This window comes from Heterocephalus glaber, unplaced genomic scaffold (assembly GCF_053883595.1).
Source record: "Heterocephalus glaber isolate CG9 unplaced genomic scaffold, H.glaber_assembly_v1.0 deba00000281, whole genome shotgun sequence".
Classification (NCBI taxonomy): Eukaryota; Metazoa; Chordata; class Mammalia; order Rodentia; family Bathyergidae; genus Heterocephalus; species Heterocephalus glaber.
In genome coordinates, this window is record NW_028258139.1 from 10,173,413 (window position 1) to 10,191,385 (window position 17,973).

The 17,973-nt window shown below is 45.7% G+C and overlaps 1 protein-coding gene across 50 annotated transcripts in view; it reads right to left on the reverse strand.

Annotated features, from left to right (window-relative positions):
* Positions 1-17,973, reverse strand: part of Cacna1c (calcium voltage-gated channel subunit alpha1 C) — a 733,897-nt gene that overhangs the window by 276,324 nt on the left and 439,600 nt on the right. The window contains exon 1 of one of the 50 annotated variants that reach the window (XM_087182580.1): positions 1,161-5,928. The exons of the other annotated variants lie outside the window; for them this stretch is intronic. Coding sequence (XP_087038706.1) covers positions 1,161-1,211 — 51 coding nt within the window. The 5' untranslated portion in view covers positions 1,212-5,928. Of the gene's footprint in view, positions 1-1,160; positions 5,929-17,973 lie in introns of those variants that run through there. 50 annotated transcript variants of the gene reach the window in all.

Below are 17,973 nucleotides of genomic sequence, written 5' to 3' on the forward strand. Positions count from 1 at the left end.
CTTTGATTCCAAACAGTCCTCTTAAGTGCCCTCTTTCCAGAAAGTCCCAGCATCTTGAGCCTGGCTGTGAGCTGTGGGCTCTCTGGAATTACCATTTGCATCATGATCCAGAGCACTGTTTACTGTCACATTCGCTTTGCCCATAGTTCTCCAGAGTGGGGAGCTGGCACTGGGGGTGAGAATTCTGTGCTTTCCTCCTCCCCTCCCAAGGGGGACACAGCCCTGAAGTCCTGTAGAGTTTCGGTGGTCAGGAAGAGGCAGATTTTGCTGGGGGAAGTTGGAATACCCAAACCACATGTGTGGGGAGCTTCAGGGACATCATGATGGTGACGTCTGTGCAACCAGACCCTCCCTGTTAGGGCAGGCCAGGCCTGCAGAGAGTGGCAGGGCCAAGCAGGCGGGAGGAAGGGGCTGGTTCTCTTGCCCTGGAAGGTGGTGCAGGGGGAGAAAGATGAGCAAAAAATCCATATTGCAGCAAGGAGAAATGAAGGACAGGGACTCTCATAACCAGTTACCTCCTAGAAAGTACACACACACACACAAACACACACACACACACACACACAGGGTCTAGGGTCTAGGTTCCAGGGTCCAGATGCTTTTTACTCCAGGCATATTTTTTCTCACTTACTTTAAACATTTGGTTTTGGATTTCTTTGTCCGAAAAGAGATTGATGGAAATAGTGGCCCCTCAGAAATAAAAAAGTATCATGCACCAAGTTCCTAGCAAGGCTCTATTTCTTGTGAAACTCTTGAAAGCAAGGAGCTCAGCGGTTCTGGGGTGGGATACAGTGGGCCTGGCTTTATGACTGGCCAGGCCACGCTGGTCTGGAGAGGATCTTGTCCCTCTGGCAGATTTAACTGAAGCAGTGTGCACAGTTCCAACGTGCAAGGCTGGCAGCTAAAAACAACCTGAAGTCTGCAAGAGGAAGAAGCTGCCAGCTTGCAGAGGGCTGGCGGCTGACAGGTGAGGATGATTCATCCCCACCCGATAGGAAATTCTCCTCTGTTTGCAGTCCTGTCTTCCGGAGACATTCTGCTCATCCATCTCTCTGTCCCATTACTTCTCCCTTGTGCTCTTCCTTCCTCTCCTGCCCTATTTTCTTTCTAGCCTTGCTTCTTTCCCTTCCACGCCCCGATAGGGAGTCTGTGAACCACACCTGAGATATTTCCACCTCTCCTGGTGGATGGCAGAACCCGAGGTGGCTCATTGCACTTGCATCACAGCCAGGTGGGCACGGGGGACCATGAGGACAGACTGTGCTACGGTGAGCACTCCAGCACAAGGAAGGGGCATCAGGGGACGAAGGGACCTGAAAGGACGAGGCGGAAGACAGAAAGAGGACCCACAATTAGAGCACCTAACTTCAAGGGGAAAAGTGCACACATCCCTGGTAATTTGGGTAGAGCTCCAAACAGAATTGTCAATAAGAATTAAAATTATAGACAGAAACATAAAATAAGGGTCTTAGTGAAAAATTTTACACGTTCTATCTGCCCACTGCTGATTATTATTCATCAGCAAACAGTCATCAAACAGATTGGACCACAGCGACAGCTTGTTTTCAATCTCCTAGTCTGACTCTGTCTCTAAGTTCATTAGAGGCAAGTATCTCGAATATAAAGATGGTTGACACAGGGAGAATCCATAGGGATTAGCTAATTCTACTTCCCGTATTTTAATGATGAGGAATTGGAGGCTCAGTCATCCAAGGGAATGAAATGATCAGCTGCTTAGTGGCAAAATTAGGACTTCACACACCATGGCTTTTATTGCCACACCGGTGTGTCATCCTAGGAATATTTTAACGATCTGCAGTTACCATGATCACCAGAGAACAAATCTAACATAAGCATATCTGATAACATGAGCTAAGGAAAATATGAAAGGAACAGCAGTCATGAGCTGAAGAAACAACTGCTTCAGCAAGGACAGAAAGGCCAGCACGAACAGCAGAATCTGATTTTATGACTTGGACAGGCACAGGTCAGGTCCACACGTGATCAGCATTCCTGAAATGTGGGCAATAGAGAGGCTCAGAATGAAAGGTTTCCGTGGATAACAATATGCTACCTTTTTTTTTTTTGATGCTGTAACTGTTGCCCTGGAAATGTTTGAAAATATTAACATAAGATTTCAGACATAGGAACCTTTTTTTAAAAAATGCAAACAGAAGATTATTCTTCAGGTATAAATTGGAATGAATGAGACTGCTAGCTAGCAAAAAGAAACACAGAATTCTGAACAGCAAATAAAACAGCTTGGGGACTTGCTTCTGTAAATACAAAGTAGATACATTTTCTCTTTTTCTTTCCATTAAACGCAACAACAACAAAAAATTTGGGACATTATATACAAAGAAAACTGAAGGGCTGGGAATGTTTCTTAGTGGTAGAGTTCTTGCTTAGCAAGCATATGCAAGCCTCTGGCTTTGAACCCCAGCACCTCAGAAAGAAAAAAACCCATAAAACAGATTCTAACAAATGGAGAGAAGAAGATGAGTGGCTAGGAAACTCAGGACTTCAGGAATGACATGGTGATGTGTTCACTGGGTTTCTGAGCAACCCAGAAAACACCAATGGGTACAGACAGAAAAATAAAGTCCTAATTAAAGTCTCCAAAGAACCAAGAAAGATAAAAACTTTATTTAAAGTTGTGGTTGCTGAGTGTGGTGGTGCACACCTGCAATCCCAGCACTCTGGGAAGGTGAGGTAGAACTATCACAAGTTTGTGCCCAGCCTGGACAACTTAGTGACCATAGCAGGATCCTGTCTCAAAATGAAAAGTTAAAAAAAAAGTCAGGTTCAATCCTCAGAAACAATAAATAAATAAGTAAATACATACTACTATAAAATATACATAGACACTTATAATTGGGTCTTTCTTTTTCTTTTTTGGTGCTGGGAATTGAATCCAGGGCTTCACACATGCTAGATAAGTGCTCTAGCACTGAACTACATCCCCAATCCTTTTAAAATTTTATTTTGAGACATGGTCTCATTAAGTTGTCCAGGCTGGTCTCAGACCTGCAGTCATCTTGGCTTGGCTCCTGAGTATCTAGAATTACAGGTGTGCACCACCATGCTGTATACAAGTGGATATGGAATGTCCCCCAAGACTATGCGCTGAAGGTTGGTCCCCAGCCAGTGCCACTATTAGGAGGTGATGGAATGTTAGTAAGGTGGGGCCTGGTGGAAAGGAGTTAGGTCACTGGGGATGTGGCCTCGAAGAGGATACTGGGAACCTGATGCTTTCCTCTCTCTTTCTTCCTGTTACCCATTCACCATGAAGTAAGCAAGTGTCCTCTATCACATGCTTCCATTACGATGCACTGTGCCTCCTTAGGCCTAAAGCAACAGGGCCAAGCAATGGACTGAACCCTCTGAAATCATGAGCCAAAATGAACCTTTCCTTCTTAAAAGTTTATCTTGGACGTTTTGTCACAGTTTTGGAAAGTTGACTAGCACATTTACCACTGTAGCCATTTTTAAGTATATAGGTGTATGACATTAAGAACATTCACATTGTTGTGCAACCATCATCATTATCCATTGTCTTGAGATTCTTCATCATTCTAAACTGAAACTCTACACTTTCTAAATAATAATTCCCCAATGTTTCCTCTTCCTCAGCCCCTGGCAGCCACTATTCTACTCTGTCTTTATGAATTTATCTGTCCTAGGTACCTCATGTAAGTAGAATCATAATACTCTTTGTCCTTTTGTGTCTGGTTTATTTCACTAGGCATGTTTTCAAGGTTCATCTATGTTGTAGCATTATGTGAGAATTTTCTCCCTTTTAAAGGCTGAGTGATAGTCCATTGTACATATGTATATGCTACATTTTGTTTACCTATCCATGGAATTTATGGACATTTGAGTTATGTCTACTTTTTAGATATTCTAAATGATGCTGTTATGGAGATGGGTGTACAAGTATCTGTTTGACTCTCTGCTTCAATTCTTTTAAAGATATACCTCCAAGAAGAATTGATATATTATGAGACATTACAGATTATGGCAATTTTCAGAGCAATTGCCATGCTGTTTTCCACAGTGGCTGTGCTGATTTATGTTTACAGTGGATGTGTAGAACAGTTCCAATTTCTGCACATTCTCTCCAGCACTAGTTATTTCCTGTTCTTTTGATAATAAGCATCTTAACATGTGAGGTAGTATCTCATTGTGGGTTTTATTTGTATTTCCTTAGTGACTACTGATATTGAACATCTTTTCATATGTTATAGGCTGTTTATACATTTTCTTTGAAAAAATGTCTCTTCAAGTCCCTTGCCTATTCTAATTTTAAGTTTTAGCGGTTCTGGAGATTGAACCCAGGGCTTCACACATGCTAGGCCAGCACTTGACCACCGTCTATTTTTAAATCAAGACAGAAAACTTTAGTTGCGCAATACAGGGAGAACTGTGACCCTACCCTCAACTTCTCCAGCTGAGATTGAATGGGGAATTTGGACCTCTATCCTCACCAGGTTATGATGAGCACCTAAGCCTTTGCAGGGTCCGGACAAGTGGGTGCCAGGATGTTATTCCTCACTGGGCTCCCCAGTACTCCTGTGAGGCCATGTGAGAAAACTGAACTCACTGGATGCCACGTGGGGAAACTGAATGTCTAGATGTCTAGATCTAGTGGAGAGTCAAGACTCACCACTACCCAGTGGTAATAAGACTTCTACATATCTGTGCAGTCAGAAAGGCAGACACAAGGCTCCCCTCTCCCTCCCAGCCAGGCAGTATCAGTGGAGGCCTCAGGGAATCCCGAAGATGAGGAGTCAGGAAGATCCCTGTTTACCTGAATGTCAATGGAGGCTGAGTAGGGAACCTGGATTCCACCCTCACCCAGCAATAACAAGGCGGTGACATTCCTCTTCCTTGCTGGGTCAGTGTCGAAGGAAACCAGCTATAACATATTTTAAATAATATTTGGACATTTATAACATAATAGCTAGAATATAAAGGTTTCAACTGAAAATCATTCCTCATACCAAGAACCAGGAAAATGTCAACCTGAATAAGAAAAGGCAATCAACAGGTACCAATATTAAGATGACCTAGCTGTCAAATTATCTGACAAGGACTTTAAGCATCTATCATAAAAATACTTCAACAAGCAATTACAAGCACAACTGAAGCAACAAAACTGTGAAAAGCAAGAAAGTTACAGGAAAGAAATAGAAATCTCAGCAAAAGAATAGGTGTGTAAAGAAGACTCAATGGAAATTTTAGAACTGAAAAATACAACAAATGAAAATTTAAAACTCAACAGATGAGATGGATTCAATAGTCGAATGGAGACAACAGAGGAAGGAATCAGCTAGGTTGGAAATAGGACAATAAAAATTACTGAGAATAACAGAGGAAAACAGCCTTTAAAAAGTGAACAGAGTCCTGGAGAGAGGGGGAACTGTAACAAAAGATGTAGCATCCATGTTATCAGAGTCCCTGAAGGGGAGAAGAAAGAGGATCAGGTTTAAAAAGTAGACAAAGAAGTAATGCCTGAATATTTCTTAAAGTTAGCAAAAGACATAAATCTACAGATCCAAGAAACTGAGTGAACCTAGAAACCCAAAAGAAATCTACACCAAGATACACCATAGTCAAACCCCTGAAAAGTAAAGCCAAAGAAAAATATCTTGAAAGCAAAGTGAGAAATGACACTGAGAAGGGAAAAGATTTCAAATTATGGGATTTATCATTATAAACTGAAAATGGCAGAGGAACACCATTTTTCAAGGGCTAAATGAAAAGAACCATCAACTCAAATTCTATGCCCAATGGAAATATTCTTCATAAATGAAGAAAAAGTTAAGGAATTTGTAACAGATGAAAAAAAAAAGAAAATTAAGAGAATTTGTCACCTATATAGCTAAAGGAAGTTCTCTAAGCAGAAAGGAATTGATTTTTTAAAGGAAAAATATACAATATACTTTCTATCTCCTCTTGAGTTTTCTAAACTATGTTTGATGATTGAAGCAAAACTCACAACTCTGATGTATTTCTTATGCCTGTAGAAAAAATATTCTAAGAACTTATATTATAAATGAGGAGGATAAAGGGAGGTAAAATATCTACACTTCACTTGAACTGAGACAAAGTAATACTAGTGGACAGATAAATTGTGTATATATAATGTAATATTTAGAGCAACCACAAAAGAGCTATATACTCAATATCCTAGAGATGAATAAAGATGGAATTCTGAAAAATGTTCAAGTAATTCACAGGAAGGCAAGAAAAGACATTTAAATAACATTCTTGAAATGACAGAATTATAGAGATGGAGCACAAATTATTTTGCCAAGGGTCAGGAATGGTGGAAAGAGGGGTAAATATGAGTAAATTGGCAGGAAAGTCTCTGTAGTGATGGAGCAGTTTTGTGTTTCTTTTTTAAATTTTTGCAGTGCTAAGGAATGAATCCAAGGCCTTGCACATGCTGGGCAAGAGGTCTACCACTGAGCTACATACTCACTTCTACTTCTGTATCATTTTTTTTTTTTTGCTTAAATTCTTTTATTGGTACATTTCAGGTATACAATATGTTTACATCTATCATTGGGTGCTTGTACCTGTACATGATGTATCTTGGTTCTTATTTTTTCTCCATTACCTGTGCACCCTTCCCCCCCTCCACCCTTCCCTATTTACATAGATTTTGTTTCCATTTTTTTCTTTTCTCATAGTTTTTCCTTTCTCTTCTTCCTTTCCCCTTCCCCTCTCTAGTTCCGTATCTTAATTGTGGCAGTGATCATATGAATTTATGGATGATAAAATGATAGAATTATATGTACATGTACTAATGTCAGTATCCTGGTTTGGATCATATACCATCTGTAAGGCATAACCATGAGGGGAAATCTGGTGAAGGGCCCAGGAGACCTAGGTGTGCTATCTTTGAAACTTCTTATATAGGAGGGAATGTTGTGACTTGTGTTTAGATGTTCCCTCAAAGCCTCATGTGGATGAGGTGGCTGAATCTGCAATGTGTGATGCTGGGGTTAAGGGTGTGTGATTACTAAACCACTACACGTGAGTGATTGGTTTGGCACTGCCCTAACCCCGGTAGTCTGGATGGGATAGAAGGAGCAGAAAGATGCTGTTAAATTCTCTTGTTGCTTTTGCTGTCTTCTGCCACCATGAACTGTTGCCTTTCTGTCACCCTGCCTTGTAGCCAGCCGATTATGGACTGAAACCGGTACGAACTATAAGCCAGATAAATCTTTTCCCCTTTAACTTTGGGTGTCGGGTATTTTGTCACAGCAATGAGAGAAAAGTAATTAACACAACATCTATAATTATTTTAAAGTAAAACTTTTATAAAATTAACATGACTTGGATCAGTAGAACATATCCACATTCCCTTCCCACTTTGTCCTGATTTCCCTCAGTGCATGGCTCAGTTTAGGACACCAGAGAGCCTTGGTTGTTAGGTGAGGAAACAGAGGCAGGGAGTTCATCCAACAAAATAAGGGAACAGTTGCTTAATCAAATGTATTTGTTTCCTGAGCACTGTGCCAGACAGGCTAAGGGCAGACTGGGAATATGTCTGACATGACTCTCTCCTTAAAGATCCCAAAGCTATACTGCTTCCTGAATGCTCCCTCCATTGTTCATGTTTAGCACTCACAAAGAAAAGCCACAGAAACACCACCCACAAAGCTGCATCATCTTTCAGTGGGAATCTCAATCGCTTCGTTTCTTTCACATTAACAGGCAATCCCCCAGAAGCTGACAAGATAAATCATTTATCTTAACAAGCCTTTGCTCACTTAATCTTCTGGAACCCCAGCTACCTGTTCATCGGGCTGGAAGCTCTCACTTCTCAGGCACATGACAAGGGTCCACTTTGGGAAGGGAATGTGCTGCAGCCAGAGCCCTCGAGGGCACCAAGTTGCACCTTCCAACCATTAGTCTAATTGTTCAGGACTGTACGTGGGTCAGTGCCACTGATGCAGTCGTGCCTTGAATATACTGACAGTAAATACACTGGGCACTCTTCACCCTGTGCGAAATCCTTGCGGAGTGGACTCCTGTGACTTGGTGCTGGCACACTTCACTCTGAAAAAAGGCATGTGCAGAGTTGCCCCCTGTTAGAAATGACCAGCTCTGAGAAGTCCGTGGGGCAGCAGGGCAGAGCCATGGTCCACGTGACAACGGCAGCTTCTACATACCATCATCTCCACTGTGTGGTGGTGGGGAGAGCAGACATTCCACGTGGCCCCTGAGAGGCACAGCAGACACCTAGCTGAGACTTATCTGACCGATGCTAAGGGGTGAGCAGGGGAGACGGGGGAGGTGTCGTTCAGGTCGGGAGAGTCATCTTCTCATCTGTTATTTACCTTACTTGTCCTAATCATATAGTGTCAATGCATCTATAAATTATTTTGTCTCTCAGCAGCTGCCAGGAGCGATGAAAGCTGTCATTTTGTCAGAAAAGTTTAAATTAATTAAAGGACGAAAAAAAGAAAGGGAGAGGAAAAGAAACCTTGGGATGGCAGCGAAACCTTGAGAGTTATCTGAGAGGAAATCCCACTGTGGAGTTGCGTGCCCACAGGCCATTGCCGGGGCGGGCCAAAACCCATACCCTCTGGGTCTTCAAAACTCCAGGGTCAGCTCCACCTCCAGAACCATCATCCTCAGCTGCCCTCCCACCCGAGAGGAGGGCAGTGATCTGCCCAATGACACCCTAAGAGTTAGCCGCGGACCAAGACCCACAGCCGGCAACACAAGGTGTCCTTTGGCCTGGAGTTGGACATATAGTACTTCACCTGGATGCTACTGGGGACCAGACCATGGTCAGAAAGAAATTAAGGATAACACAAGCAGGGTGACTTCAAGGGGAGTTTGGGAAGACTATGGTTTGTCCCTTGTCACCACAATCCTGTATGCTGGAGCTGTGTGTCTCTGGGCTACTACTCACACACCCAGCTCCCGCTCTCCTTCCCCTACCATGCCATTCTAAGTCTCCATAATTCCAGATCCAGCTGCCCCTTTCAACTCTTGCTCCTATCAAAAACAAAAAATAAGACAAAAAAAATCTTGCTTGTGACAGAAGATCAAATGGGTGGAATTGATAATATCTTAATCATAACCCCAGGAGTCAAGCTTGATTTTCTGGTGGTGGTGGCACTGCAGGACCTTTCTGTTGCTCAAGATGGGACCTCAGAAGCTCCCACTGACACTGGGACCACCAGGCTGGTTTTGAGGAAGAGAGGAAGAAAGTGGAATACGCTTGGCTGCTGTGATGCAGAGCCATTGCCAGCACTCCGCTGCTCATCTCCAGATGCAACATCAGCGTGCACCTGAAGATCTACAAACCCATTTCACAGGGCCAGTGTTACGAATTCATTGAGATTCATGTGGGGTCACATGGTAGAAGTGGAGGAGTGAGACCTGGGCTGGCAAGCCCTTTGCTGCTGTCTCCCAAGATGTGGCCTCTGGTTCTCCGGAGCCGTGCAGGGCTCCAGAAGCACATGGAGCTGCCCTTTCCAGCCGTGCTCTTGGGCTCAGGCTGTGGCCTAGCTGTGCTGCACAGGGCACTCTGCTCTCACTTCATTATCCTCAGAGTTCTAGGAGAGAGAAGAGTGGCTTAACCTTAAAGTCCCAGAGTACTGTCAGCTAACAAGGTAAATGACGTAGTCAGGAAGGTGAGGTGTGGCCTGAACAGTTACCCAGCTTTGGTGGAGCCTGCGAACCAGAATGGAAATCGGCCTTCTTCAGAAGAATGTTCCTGCATTTGCAATGAACACTGCCACCTTACTGAGATTCAGTAATTCAGCCTGTGCTCATCTTCTCTGTTGAGAAGCACGGACATGCAACACTCACACAAAAGGAAATCCAGAAGTTTTAGGCAATGGTTATAAACAATGGGGCCCCCGACCCATCTTCCTGAGGCTCACTCCTTGTCTGGAGTCTGCTTTAAGAAACAGAAAACTTTACTCCTTCCTCCTTTTTATGGAGATGTTCAGAAGCCTAGAAAAGGAGAAAGCAGAGTATGAAGAAGTCCATACACACTCCTGGGTTTGCATTTGTATTTAGCAAACATTCAGTGCACACTATAGGCACATTATCAGTTGATACTTGCTTTGAAAATATTAACTCCACTGAATCCTCATAATAATTCCACTACACGAGTATTATACCCATTTTAAAGATGTGTAAACTGTTGCCTCAGGAGGTTAAGTAACTTGCCAAGGAGACACAGGTAAGCAAGTAGAGCAGCTGGGATTTATACCAGTGGTCTAGCTTTTCCACAGTGGAAGCACCACTCACTTGGGGGTCCGAGGGTGCTCTCCTGTCTGCTGACTCCCTAAACTTACACTCTGTGCCAGTTTCCCCACCTGCTGAGAGGAGAGACCTGTCCTCCCTCCCTACCTTACAGGTTGGTTTATGATGATCACATGAGATCACAGGTATGAAAATGTGTCCTTTATTGCAGGAATCTGACACACATTTGAATGCAAAAATGCTGTGTTGCTCACTTCTAAAGGCATAACTTGAGTCCTCACTGGTGGGTTGGGGTTTGGGACTTAAACCTGTGAACATCAGAGAGCAGTTGTGTTGATCTCATTTGACCCAGCGCCCACCTGAGGACTACGTATAAAAATGCCAAGTGGATATTTTGAGATGCATGGACGGATGATGATGAGGATGGAACCAAAAAAGGCAAAGTTCAGTCCTTCCTTCAAAAAACAACGAGCCTCTTCTGGGGCATCCTTCTACCCTCCCCAACAACCTTGATCATGCAGCTTCTACTTGGTCATGAAGCAAGACAAATGCCAAAGATTACAATCAGAATAAAGAAGAGCAAGGCGCAGCCTGCATACTCTCACGTAATGTCCCTGGAAAGGTAACTTCCGTATTGTCAGATAGACTGTCCTGCCAGCGTCTCCATGCTCAGCCCTGTACTAAGCCTAGTAGCAGGAGGCAGGGGTATAAGTTCACACACCTGCCAGGAACCAACACATCCACAAGGTCTGAGGACTTAAAAACACCCAGGGAGTCTCTCTGTCTCCCGCGTAGCCTGATAACCAGCATTGGGCTGCTGTGAAGACTGCACAAAATCATGCAGATAAGTGCATACCTTTAGACTGGTTTAGGACCTCCGGCTGTGCACCCTACAACCCTCTGCTCCCATCTGAGCACTCTTCCTTCTGGTGTATCTGCCACCACCAACTTACCTTAAAAGGAGGGCCCTGCCGACCTGCTCATCACTCAGTCCCCAACCCGGATTCAGGGATGCATGAGTCCCAGTTCACCTGATCCACTGTGTGGGTGAGTAATTTAACTGCCCTGAGCCGTGGCTCTTGCTTCTGTGAAATGGCCTTACTGGTAGCTACCTTGTGGCACTGCATGAAGGACAACTGAGATCACGCATAGTATTCCAAGTAGCACGGGTTTCAGAAAGCTCCTTTAGGACCAAAGCCCCCACCTCCACCCTTGCATTCACCTCTAGGAAGTGAGACTTTAAAAAATTAGGTCAGGGCTGCTGTAGGACTCATTGTCTAAATCTCTGGCAAGGGGGAACTCAAACCTCTGGTGCTTATGGACTAGTAGATACTTTAGGTTAAATTTCCAGAAAGCCTAGAGACAGGTAGGCTGGGGTTTGGATTCTCAGAAATGAGCTTATTCAGAGTAATTAATGATTTCAGGACATTGTGAGCAGCTCTTTAATGAAACAGTGCAAACTCTATGGGGAGAGGGTTAAATGGTCCAGAAAGCTCCTTACTTCTGGGGCCCATGGCAGTGACAGTAGCCAGGGAACTGAGGCAGCATCTGCTATTACTGGGGCATCAGAGAGCCTCAAAAACCATGGGGCTCCCCTAGACCCACCCTGGCCAAGAGTTCTGCTTGTCTCCAGCTTGCCTGAAGTTTAGATGGGCTGAATGGGGAAATTCTGAGTAAAATGCCCAAGAAAAATGTGGCCAGAGGAAAAGAGAAGCTAGGAAGCTCAGAGGTGGTTTTGCAGGTCTTGGACATTGTTCTCCCCTTGGAGATGCCCCTGCTTCGACAGACACAGGTCCAAATGGAAGGTTCTGGAAGACTGATGCTTTGCAGATGGAAAGGAATGATTACCTCATGATGAAGATTTTGCTGTTGAGTCTGGCCATGGACCAGGAAGGACCCCTTAGGGGCTAGAGAGAGAGAGAGGCAACCCCCCCAACTTGTGTTCTTTAAGGACCCTCAAGGCCTTTTAGTTTCTTCTAGTCCAAAAAACACTTCCATGCCCAACTCTCTTGTCTTTTCAATGATTCTGGGAGGTGTTTTTAGCCCTTCCAATCTTTTTTTTTTTTTTTTTTTTTTTTTTGGTACCAGGGATTGAACTCTGGTCCTTGCGCTCGTGCAGCAGGTGGTGAAAGCACTGAGCTAAATCCCCAGTCCAGCCCTTCCAATCTTCCATTTTGTCCTCAGTAAAATCTTTTCAGGTCAGAAAGGTCAAGTGACTTGTTCAAGGTCAAAATGCAGTATACTGTTAGGTCTGTGAGACCATCTTGGGCTCTAGGCTGGCTGCCTCCTCGCTGTGGCCTCTCTCGGCACAGTGCTGGCCTGGCCCTGCCTGGAAAAGCAGCAGAGCTTCTGTCTTCAGGGTGACCCCCCACCCCGATTCCCCGGCCAAAGGTACCTCTCAGCTTAGAGGCTGCAGGCCCTCTGACCATGCCCTGCTCCAGCCTGTCTTTCAGGGCCACAGCCAAGTGTATGACTAATCCCCAATCTAATCAGTTTTAACAATGATTTAACTGGTCTCCCTCTGGGTACTGGAATAACATATTCAATATTAGTAATACTAATCCTGCTTAGTGCCACAAAAGTGGCTGAACACCGTCAGCTCTCCTGTTTCGCCCAGACACTGTCAGTCGCATAGCCTGTCCCTTGTCTGTTTCCCTTATTTTCATGTTCTGTTCTTTGCCAGATCTCTGCACCAAGTCACTCTTCTGTCTGGCTCCCTCTGCTCAGTCTGTCTGCCTGGATGCTCTGTGCAGCCCCACCCTCCCAGCCCAGCTCTGTTCCTTCAAACTTTGCTCAGAGTGAAGCGCAGCAAGGCATAGCTGGCCTCGCTCTGTCCTCTCGGACCATGCCCTGGGGGAGGCCCCGGCTCCTCCCTCTGCCACCCTCTCTTCTCTTCCTGGGGAAAATGCGAGACGGTACCAGCAATCAGGAACCAGTGCCAATTAGCTGTTTATCATGACAGAGCCAGCGATGACACTGGTTGGAATGACATGAAGGAGGCACGAGCCAGGGACAAGAAGAGCTTTTGACGCAGCATGGTTGGATGCTTCTTCTCCAGTCTTGCGAGATTCTTCAGGCTACGGCCGAGAGCCCTCAGCTTTTTCTGGCCCTGTGAGTTTTAGCTCCCAGTATCCCCACACCCTATAGCAGCTTGGCCTCCAGATGTGCGCTACCAGCCCACCTCAACAAGCCAGGACCTGGGTCCGCCTCCCGAGGGTCCAGCTGCAGGTTTTGCCCTCTCACCTCTATGACATGGAGCATTCTTTTGAGGTCACTGAGTAAGTGGCTGTTTGGCTACAGAAGAGTAGATTTTGGGGACAAGTGTGAGATGTGGAAGCCAGAAGAGTGTGAGATCAGTGGGTGAGAAAACAGCATACTGAGCCAGGATCAGCTGATCCCTGGTTTATCTGCCCTTCCTGGACTCTACTGTAAGCCAGAAGCAGTGGTGGTGAACAGCTGTGGACCCTGCTGGGGGGACGGGAGGGTGCCCCACCTACTGTTCTCCCAAGAAGCCAGGACATGGCAGAGCACTGATCCTTGAGTCCACAGTGGACAGAGCTACCTGGTCAGAGACAGGAGGTTGAGGAAAGGCTTCACTAAGCAGGTGACACATGCGTTGCTCCTCCAAGGACAAGGTGATAAAGGGTGTTCTGGACAGAGCAGAGAGCACGTGCAAAAGCCTGGGGTGGGGGAGGGTGGGGCATGGAGGTGGACCTGAATGGCTGCAGAGTGCTCTGCTACGGGGAGAAAGGCCTGTGAGCAGGCACAGCCCCAGAGGCCTCAGGCGCTGTGCACTTGATACACGGATGCTAGGAGCCACTGAAGGCTTTATTCTGTGCTGCTGGAGCCAGAATGCAGGGCCTCACCTACGCCAGGGAAGTGCTCCGCACTGAGCTACCCCCTCTGCCTCCACTGAAGGAATTTTTAAAGGAATGTTGCATGATCAAATTCATGTTTTAGAAATACAACCCTCTGGATTCAGGGTGGCTTAGAGAAAGAAGATTTATTGGGTAGGGGTCACATCATCACTGAGTTCCAGGTAGCCAAAGCTGTCCAGCCTCTCTCAGTGACTTTTTCCTCTGCTTGCCTTCAGGACCACTCTTCTGGCTTCTCAGAAATAGTGTTTTATGTGCCCTTTCTAATCCTCAGCCTCCAAGTAAGAACAAGTCATGTCATGTCTCCCTCTGCGGTCTTTGTACTTGGCACACTCTTTGTGAGTCAGACCTAAGGACAGCATGGTCTGTTTCGGACCTTACACATGCTCTCCTCTGCACCCAACACATCCCTACCCCCCATTTCTTGCTGCAGCTCTAAGCAGTGTAGATATCCTTCTTCGGATGAATTCTGGAACCGCACATGCAGAGTGCTCTCCTGGACATAATTTCAATCCACAGTGACAACTCAGCAGAAGGTGGGGAGGAATGAGGTGCTGAAGACCGATGCTGCCCAATGTGCAGATAAGGAGACAGGGTTCCCAGAAATCACCTGGCTCCTTATGCAGCAGCTCCCCTGACTCACGTACCAGAGCTCCATCCCACCAAGTGGCACCCAGTCATGGTGTCCTTCCTTTCCATAGAGGCCAAGCCTATCTGCTTAGAAAATGACAATAGCAGACAATCTGCCAAAATATTTGTGAGCATCTGACGGTTGGAGGAGGCTGGCAGAAGTGGCAAAGTCACTCATACAGACAGTGACAGATCAGCTATAGGCTGTTCCCGTCCTGCTGGGACTTCACATTAGGATGGTGTGGGAAGAAATAAAAGGCCATGCTCCTCTCAGCTAAACAAAATTGGGTGTTCACACCCACACCCTTAAGGCCTAGCCCCATCCTTCTGGTCCTTCCTCCCCCGGTGATTGTTTATAGCCAAAGCACCTAAGGATGCTGAAGAAGATGAACCCAATCTCTAAGGGGCTCCATCCAAATGTAGGGCATGCAGGTTGGAAAAACTTATTCATTGTGATAACTTTATATTTAGAGGTGAAAAACTACCTATCCCATTTATACATCAATCTTCACAAAAGAAAGTTTAGCATGATTTTCCTGGATTCACAGGAGGTGTCAGGGATTCCCCTGGGAAGGGGGAAAGGGTGGAGGAGGTCCTCGGAACGCAGAGCCACTGGAGCCTGCCTAAGGGCAGTGCAAGTTGGAAGATGCAAATAAGGACACACTGCAGATCTTAACTTCCCAGGAACCATCAGCTTTATTACCACTTAGACTTGTCCAGGGCCACATAGTTAATCAACAGCAGTGAACACCTGAATGCAAGGTGCATTTCCTCTAAAGTTTGTGTGTTTCCCTCCATACAGGGCTGCAGCCATTAGCATCAGCTGCAAACAACTCCTGGTCCCTGATGCTGCTTACCTGACTTGCTCCTAGACCCCCAAAGCTCCTGTGGGCTCTGCATAATTGCCACAGAGTTACTTTGTCTAGGGTGTGGCCCTCACTCAACTGAGTTCTCATGCATATCTGTGGATTCTGAAGTGATTCTAATGACCTAGCCCCCATTCTACAACTCATGGACTGTATTAGTCACCTTTCTGTTGCTGGGACAAAATACTTAGCCTACATAACTTAAAGGAGAAAAGGTTTATTTTGGCTCATGCTGTCAGAGGTTTCGGTCTATGATGAGCCTGCTCCAAGGTGGAAGGGTGTGCTCGAGTTAAGCTGCTCACCTGTGGCAGCCAGGAAGCAGGAAGACAGGGAAAGAGTCACAGAAACAAAGGGGCCAGGGACAGAAAACATCCTGAAAAACACGCTCCCAGTGACCCAAATGGGCCGCATCTCCTCACAGCCACTGCACTCTGAACGCATCAATGGATTAATCCATTGATGCCATTAGAGCCCTCATGATCCAGTCACCTCTCAAGATCCAGTCACCCCATCCTGAACACTGCTGCCTTGGGGAGCAAGTCCTCAATACTCGAGTCTTTTACATTTAAGTCATAACACGGACTTCTGGAATTTCCAAACAAAACAAAACAAAAACCTTGAAGAACCACAAACCTGTTTATTCTTTTTCCTGGCGCGATAACACTCCATAGTCTCCATACCAAAGCACTGAAGCACTTGTGTTTAGCACAGGGATTCTCGACCAGGATCTGCTAGTGATATTTAGAAGGTGGCTGCGACCACCTTGCAAATCTAAGTAAAATGTTGCCTGCATGTGCACAGCTGTATCCCTCTGGAGAGGGTCCAAAGCTTTCAACAGATATGAAAATAAGTTGGCGAACCCCAAATAGTTGAGAACTACTACTGGGCTGGACATCTTGAGAAAGATAGATGTAGGGCACAAAAGTGTCCAGACAAGGAAAAGGCTGACAGAATGCAGCAGCCCTCCCAGGGCCTCCAGCCTGGACTTCCAAGTGACCAGGTTCCTGGGTTGGGGAATCCTTCAACAGTTTGTTTTTATTAAGTGTTCACGTACTTCTGAATAGAGTGGCTCAGCCAAGCTTGGACCCATGCCTTTGGAAAAACCACTAAGGAAACATTAAATAGTCAGAGAGGTCTAGCTTCATACCAGAGTTCTGGGCCAGGAGGAGGCTTCTGTGTATCCACAGGCTGGGGCTGCTGGGTCCCCAGAAAATTTAATAGGTGGTGACAAGACTAGTCCTGGTGATGTGAACTCACCCTGTTCACAGGGCCCTCAGTTTCGGGAACTTCAGCAGTGTCTTGGAGGACCACAAGGCCCAGGCAGTGAGCCACTGCTCAGCTGAATCAAAGCTCAGCACACTCCGCAGGCCACAGATCCTGCTAGGTCTATCCCAGCCACTGGTTAGCTGGAATGTCTTTCTGCCCCTCATTCACAGAAAGAGAAAAATCATCTTCCCTCTTCTTGGGCAGACCTCTGCGTCCTCAGACCAGGAAACTGCATAGGCACAGTTTTACTGGCTATACAGGCAGGAACAATCAAGCTGCAACTATTTCCACATTTCCCAGTGTGATGCACTCACTGCCTCTTTCTGTTGTTCCCTGTATCAGAAGGGTTGGAGAACAGATGCATGCCACTGAAACATATGCAACTTGGCATAGGCAGAACCTCAGGAAATAACTCGGCACTCTAAAAAAGTGTGCTATTTCCTAGAAGCTCTGTGGATTAAACCAGGGTGTTGGACCCAGTGGCCAAGACTGTACAAAAGGAACCCTTCCCATACTCTTCCCCTGTAGGCTGAACTCCTTCAGCTGGAAAGGATTGTGCATTGCTTGAATTCAATAACAGGAGAGCAACAGTGGGGATGGGCAGCCAGGCTCCAGTGCCTACTAATCACAAATTAGCCTCTGAAAATTAGGGACCTTGACAACAGACCCCTGCTTGTAAGAATTCAGTATGATGCACATCAGTGAATATGCGAAGTTCTCATTCGTATGAGCACCTGCTCATGTGATTCGGGTCTGTGCTAATGTAAATACCAGAGAGAAAGCCAGGAGTTGGATCCTTGTTTGCTGCCTACCTTTCCTCAAATAATACAGCTGAGTGATGCACTTAGAGGTCTGGACAGTTCCAGCAGCAATTGTTTTTGGGGCTCTGAGAGACCCTCTGCTTGCTTTCCTTGTAACTACAACCTCTAGCCACTAGGGGCGCACTTCTTTTCCCTGTCTTAAGGATGGTGGGGGAAAAGCCCTTTTCCTCTTAGAAAACTACAGTAAAATAAGCTGGGAATTTTTATTTATTTATTTGTTTGTTTGTTTATTTTGGGTACTGAGGATCGAACTTGGGATCTTGTGCTTGCCAG